At 53.0% G+C, this 6,964-nt stretch overlaps 1 protein-coding gene across 1 annotated transcript; it reads right to left on the bottom strand.

The window, feature by feature from the left end:
• Positions 1 to 2,435: 2,435 nt before the first annotated feature.
• On the bottom strand, positions 2,436 to 6,750 carry LOC112116088 (myeloid-associated differentiation marker-like). Its single transcript, XM_024213411.2, has one exon. The coding sequence runs from the start codon at positions 6,249 to 6,251 to the stop codon at positions 5,379 to 5,381; it is 873 nt and encodes a 290-aa protein (XP_024069179.1). The 5' UTR covers positions 6,252 to 6,750; the 3' UTR covers positions 2,436 to 5,378.
• Positions 6,751 to 6,964: the final 214 nt, after the last annotated feature.

Below are 6,964 nucleotides of genomic sequence, written 5' to 3'. Positions count from 1 at the left end.
AAGTATTGGGAGCATAAGCTTTCGTGGGTAAGAACCTCACTTCTTATCTGAAGAAGTGAGGTTCTTACCCACGAAAGCTTACGCTCCCAATACTTCTGTTAGTCTCAAAGGTGCCACAGGACCCTCTGTTGCTTTATACAGTAAAGAGACTCACTGCTCCAAATCTCTTACCAGCTAAGTCCAAATGAGGGGCTGGCCAAACTGCAGCTGATAGAATTCTGCAATGTATCCGTGGAGCACATGTAGCATTGTATTCTGGTACTTGTAGTCTTCACAGGCTGCACCTTCATTATACCGTCACTGCACCTCACACATCCTTAAACAACACCCTCTATCTCATGCGAACTAGGTGTGAACTTGGGAAGCTGCCAACGCTCACAGTGTACTCAGCATTCCCTTCCTCTCACGCTGCAATGGAGAGATCTTTAAGACACTCCAGCCCCCACCCATTCCTGGCTCCTCCTTCCTTTGATCTGTACCTCTTTGCACTTTGCCACCTGCCGCCCTTCCAGAGCGTTGGCAGCACTTTGCCTTGCTTCCCACACACTGATAAAGAGCTGGATTCTGGAAAGCCTGCCTGAGGCTTTTATTACTGGTGTTTGTATCTATTGGCTAGAGCAGGGCTTCTCAAACGTCATTGTACCAAACCCCCCTTCTAACAACAAAAATGACTACAGGGCCCCTGTGAGGGCGGGGGGGACAGAAGCCTGAGCCCACCTAAACCCTGCTGCCCGGGGAGACTGAGCCCCACCACTCCGGGCACGGGGGGCCAAAGCTGAAGCCCAAGGCCTTCAACCCCAGGCAGTGGGGCTGTAACCTGAGCTCTGCCACCCAGGACTGAAGCCCTAGTCCATTAAAATGGGGTCACGACCCACTTTGGGGTCCCAACCCACAGTGTGAGAACCGCTGGGCTAGAGCAAGGACTGCTGAACTCTGTTCCCAACTTTGCCACCAGCTCCCACCTTTAGCTTGGGCAGGTCATGTCATTCATCCATGCCTCAGTTTCCCCATCTGGTGAATGGGAATTATGCTTCATGAGGGTCTGAAAGTAAAGTGCTTTGAGATCCATGGATGACTGCATAGAAATGGAAAGCCAGATCGGTTAGTCCAGTAAAAGCTGCCTACCATTTCAAGGGCACCGTTAGGGAGCCCCTGTCCCTGCCAGAGACACCTACCGGATCTACGCCCTGCTGGACTCTCCCAATCGGACCTCTGGGGAGCTCCCATCCCTGTCATACACAGGATCTCTCCATGAGCATGCCATGTGCTCTGGGGACCTGACAGTATCTGCCATGATCTGGGATTTGGAGCCTCTTCCTGGCCCATTGCTGCAGCTCCCAGTCCCAACTGTCACTGGAGAAGTCCCACTCCTTACTACTCCCACGGGCTTGCTCTGACCCCAAGACGTTCTGCTTCGCTTCCCCACACACAAGGGCTGGCTAGGGGCAGGTTACTCCTTGGGACTAGACTACCCTGGGCAGGCATCGCCCCACACTGGAGTCCAAGTCACGGGGTAATTCAAGGCAGAGCCCCAGCATCTCTCCTAATGGGAGAGCCAATGGATGAGCGACATCTCCCCCGAAGAAGTAAACGCAGGGTCCTCGCCAATTCTGGCCACTGAATTCCAACATTGGGGGAACTCATAGTCATAGCGTGTAAGGCCAGAAGGTACCCCCAGATCATCCCATGTGACCTCCTGTCTATCACAGGCCACCAACACCCACCCACTAAACCCAGCAACCGATGGGAAATGAGGGGAACTTGTGACAGCAGCGGCGGGGAGAGGGTCTACAGTTTGGCAGCAAGACCTGATGTCCCTGTTTCCCTGAATCGGTCTCCTGTGGGAACAAACACCGAAATCCCTGTGTGCTGGGACTCATCTCCATAGATAATTTACTGTTCAGACATCACTAAACCTACCACTCTGCTCAGCCAGACTGAAATGGGAGAATGCCCATTAGTTGTGACGGCATTAGAGGAACAGGAAGTTTCAGTCTTAGAGCCATTGTTCTGGACACACTAAAAAGGTAACAGTTATTATAAATTGGCAGTAGCGCCTAGAGGCCTCAGCCAAGAGCAGGATATCTTTGTGCTAAGCACCCTGTGTACACATAGTGAAAGACAAACCCTGCCCAAAAGACCTTAAAATGGGAATAAATGAGACAAACAGAGGGTGGGAGAAATCTGGTATTATCCCCATTTTACAGCTGGTGAATTGAGGCACCGAGAGGTTAAATGACTTGCCCAATGTCTCCCAGGAGGTCTGTAGCAGAGTCAGGAATTGAACTCAGCCCACTCGAGTACCGTCAGCACAACTTCCTCTTTAAAGTGCTGTGAGCATACAGGGATTCCGTAACAGCTTGGGCTGAAACACATGCTCAAACAAAAAACAAAGCAAGACATTAAAACTGTCAGTCTGTGCTAGTGAACTTTATTTACAGTGTGCACCTGACCCCCAGAAGCAAGCAACACACACATGTGATGTGCACAGTCAGAGCCGTAACCAGGGCAGGCCGAGTGGGGCAGCTGCCCAGGGTGCAAAGCCACGGGGGTGGAAAAATGGGTCGGAAAAATGACCAAACAAAACGATAGGGAGCACAAGTAGGCTTGCTCGTCCCAGGCCTAGTTACGGCTCCGTACATGGTAAGTACCCAACTGAGACTGTGCCCTTCCTGCGCGCTGCCTGGGATCACTGGCTTACTCCAAGGCTCGGGATTGTGCTAGCACCTTGTGAATGCTGCAGCCAGGGAAGGGTTTTCCATCCATGGGTTTGCAGTCTTCATGATCTCACTCCACTTGGCTTGGACAGATATAAAATCAAATGCACTGAAGTTGCTTTTGCCTTAATACCGCCTGACTTGCTGCACAACACACCAGAGTCCAGGTTTCATACCATGCCCCCATCCGCCCCAAAGCAGATCGGATAGAATCAGTTTAATCACTAGAGGTGGGATACTCTTTCCTGGGGAAACTTCTGTAACCCTTTCCCCATCATGTTGACTCAGTTTTTCTTGGAAGGGCTGATACCAGCCAAAGGAGAAACCATGGATTGAGACTTCCCCAGCCTCTCTCCAGGTCACAACCCAAAGGTGACCCGGCAAAGGGTACAATACATTGGCCTTGTGTTCTTTTACTGCTTCTTTATGATGGAGAAAGATGGTCTGAAGGGGTTTGTCATTGAAAAAAAATTCTGCTTGTTTTTCACAATTCAATTCAAGTCCTGCCTAGCTTGGAAAGATTTGATGGTGACAGAACTTGCGAAATGATGAGATCACAAAAGCCAAGAAAGTGAAAGCTGAGTACCTGAGAGGGTGAGACCAAGGAATGTTTAATCAGACTGTTTGGAGGGTTTTGAGGGGGGGGTGGTGGTTGTCAGGTATATTTAACGCCAGTGACAAATTAACATTCTGAAGAAAGGCTGCCTTTGCTAAAGATCAACACACCCAGCCCTTCGCTTCTGCTGTGAGAGCTCACAATATATATCCCTGAGACCCCCCCGGTCCCCGCCCCTCAGCAAAACCAGGGAGACCAGACATGACAGTCCTGAGATTTCTAAAGTACAAAACAAGCAGGAAAACTCACTCTCTCGCTCACCCTTTTTGCAATCATAAAGCAAAAAAAAAAAAAAAAAAGAGCAAAAGTTCCATTTAAAAAAATTCCTTCGCACGACATCTTTAAGCTTCTGTCCTGGGGAATGAGGACAGATCGCTCATGTTTCAGGAAGACTATAAAACTGGAGCATGAAGCTACCCTTAGAGACAGTGCACGGCTTTGGCAGTGGACACTCACACTGCGTGCATGCTGATGCACTTTTTGCTTACTGAAAAGGAATGGGAAGAAACACGTGTGTGTATTCACACATAGCTGTGCATAGACATATGCACATACACACACACAGAGCTTAAAGCCAGGCCCGGTGCCAGCTCCCCTGATTTGACTGCAAGCCTTGCAATGTTATGTATACACATGTACAGGTACCATTTGCACGAATTTCATTTCATTTTTTCCTTCCAGTTTAGCCCTGTTCTAAATGGCGGCCATCTCCGATCACTGTCAGCAGGACTGAAGCCACAGGCTGCCCTCAGCAAGATGGCTCCATGTCCCTTTGACACTGCAGGTGAACAAGAGCCTTCAGTTCCCCCAGCAGGAATGGCCACCACCTCCCATTGCTCCCAGTGGGGAAGAAGCCAAGCTGCCTGCAGGAGTGGGGGTGGCCATGTGACGGGTCAGGCTGGAGAATGTGGAGACCCGGGAGTGGGGCTGCCAAAGGGGACAGGGAGGGAATGGTGCAGCGCCAGACTGAGGGGGTGTGCGTGTGGCTCAGGCGAATGTGGGGAAGTAGAGGGGAGCATGAATGAGGAAGCTGCCTGTTAGGTAGGGAGGAGGATAGAATGGCAGCTCCCACGCCCCAGGGATTGGGAGGGGAAGTGGAGGCCCGGCTGAGCAGTGAGGGTATCTTTTTGGGTCATGTGTTGCAGGTTGGATTTTGACCCTAATGGGGCCGGTGAGGGGGGAGCTTTCCTGGAAAATAGATGAACACTAGCCCGACTGATCATAAAATAGCCCCACACCGTTGGGGCTGGCCATGCCAACGTCACCCCTCCGCAGTCAGCCATTCCTACCTGCCATGCCCTACTTGCTGCAGACCCTGGCATGCTCCCCTCCCCTAGCCCGGTACCCAGCCCTCTAAGCACACACACCGCTGTTTGCATAGCCCCAGCCCTTGAACTTTCATTTCCTGGAGGGAGGGCGGGAGCCCTGGGTGCTGTTTACCTGTCTTCAGACCAGAGTTTGTGGCATAGGAAAGTTTCTCCGAGTTGCAGCAGGCGGCTGCATCACAACACACTAACTAGCCAGGACTCGGTAACCCAGCCTCAGCCCCAGCCCCCTGATGCTTCTTTGGGCTTCCAGGATTCCAGGGCCCAATCCAGCACATGCTGAAATCAATGCAAAGACTCCCATTGACTTCAGTGGGCTTTGGATTGGGATCCCCCCATTCCTGATCTCCCCGCCCTTCTATGGCTCACTCACAGGTTGCTGTACACACGGGCAACAGGCAGCATGTTCTCTCCGTGTCCCTCCCTTCCCGTCCCATCCCCTACAGACATGTCCTGCAAGGAATGCCCTGATTCCCTGCAGCAGCACATGGGCCCCAGCAGTAGCCTCCTGGAGCAGTAGCCAAATCAAATACACACAGAACTCCTTGGTGCATGGACATGCCAATAAGACAAGGATGTGGGGGAAGAAATGCAAAACAGCCGAGGCCAAAGCAGCTCCACCCTGAGAGACAGGCGGCCCCGGTCCCTTCCCACCACTTCAGTGCCGATGACGCCCGCTGCAGGCCCGTACCCCGCCCGGGTGCAGCTGATCGCGCTCCGTTAGGCTGTCCTGGTCATGAAGACCATCTTGGAGGAGTACACCAGGTCAACGATGTAGGCGATGAGGTTGAAGAAGGTGAGGAAGGTCACGCCCAGCAGTCTGTTCCATGAGCAACTACTGCCACATGAACTGGGTCTGGGGTTCCCTCTGAAGTTGAAGACGGGCCAGATGATGGCAGCCGTCAGGTACAGGAGCACAGCCAAGGCGTTGTAACCCACCAGGACTTTCTCCAAAGGGAAGGGTATGTAGGTGAGACATCGGCCAATGGTGAGGATGATGATGAGCAGTGTGACAATGAAGCAGATGCTGTAGACGGCTATGCACCATTGCTGGCCGGGTTCAATGTTATATGTCTTGGGGTCACTCACCAAGGAGAAGATAAGACAAGCCACGTAGGCTTCAAACACCTTCAAGAGGCCAGGGACAGTGGCGAGGAAGCTGCTGATATCTCCAGGCCTGGCTCGGGTCAGTCCAACCTCGATGGCATAGGCAATGAAGCAGATGCAGGACATGGCTGTAGCTGCTCCCTGATAAGCACATCTTCTGCCAGAGCAAGTGCCGGTGAGGAAGGTGGAAGGATACATGATGGAGGAGGTGAAGATCATGAGCGCTGCCAGCATGGCGAAGGCACTGGTGAAGTCATCCCAGGACAGTGGCAGCTTCTCAGAAAAGTTAAACAACTCCAGCACCACGATCAGAACAGACACCACGAAGCAGAAGCACCAGGTGAACATGCACCAGGCCCCATAGGTTCCTTGGAAGTAGGAGGGATCAGCCACCAGACTGAAGGCCGTGCAGGACAAGAAGATCTCAAATAACCGGACAATCCCCACAGGGGTGATCAAGGAGTGGAAATTCACCTCGACTGGCATGATGCCCTTGGCACGAGAGAACCCCAGCAACCTGTGCCAACCGCAGCAGCCTCTGCCTCTCAAACTGCAGAGCCAGGTGGAAAGGCAAGGAATTCAGGCACCCGCGCCCACAAAGCTTAGTCCAGGCTGGCATGCACTGGGCGTGAAGGGCTGGAGCGGGTCCGGAAGGCTGTATTGTTAGAACAGAGTGCGCGGTGCCAATCTTGGGTACAGCCTACCTGCCTGGCTCGCAGCACCGCCCAAGTGGAACACCAGGGACAGCAGATGCAATTGGAGTTTGCTCTTATCTGGGCAAAGGGGGTGGGCCCCTGGTCCAGGTTGATGGAGCTAGAAGGAAACACTTAATAAAATGGCTGATTATCCTACACTCTGCCTGAGCCCAGCCTGGAGCGAGCAGGAGGGTCCCCCCCACAGCACTGCTCCCCGGCTCTCTGCCTTGCACTGGCCCCACCCGTCCTCCAGCTCCGCACAGTGCTCGATGGTGAAGGGCTTCTTTGGTATCGAGGGGGCTGGCTGGCTGCCTGGCCCGCTCCTGGAGCTGAATTCCAGGAGGTGCCCCTGTGCTCGCTCAGCCTCTCTGCTCAGGGCAGGGCAGCAGCAGAGTAGATCATTAACAGAGGAGCTGGTTAAAGAGCAACTCATGGTACGCTGCAGCTGGTTGGTTCCTGGGAACTCTCTGTAACTAGATCACCTGCCCCCTCCACTCACACTGC

This window comes from Terrapene carolina, unplaced genomic scaffold, assembly GCF_002925995.2.
Source record: "Terrapene carolina triunguis isolate 2854851 unplaced genomic scaffold, T_m_triunguis-2.0 Scaffold93, whole genome shotgun sequence".
In the NCBI taxonomy this organism is placed as follows: Eukaryota; Metazoa; Chordata; order Testudines; family Emydidae; genus Terrapene; species Terrapene triunguis.
The sequence above is the reverse complement of the archived record's forward strand: the minus strand, read 5'-3'. Positions and strand labels throughout refer to the sequence as shown.

Bases quoted from the DNA above. Each gene is read 5' to 3' on its own strand.
- LOC112116088 (XM_024213411.2), bottom strand. From the start codon at position 6,251: ATGCCAGTCGAGGTGAATTTCCACTCCTTGATCACCCCTGTGGGGATT.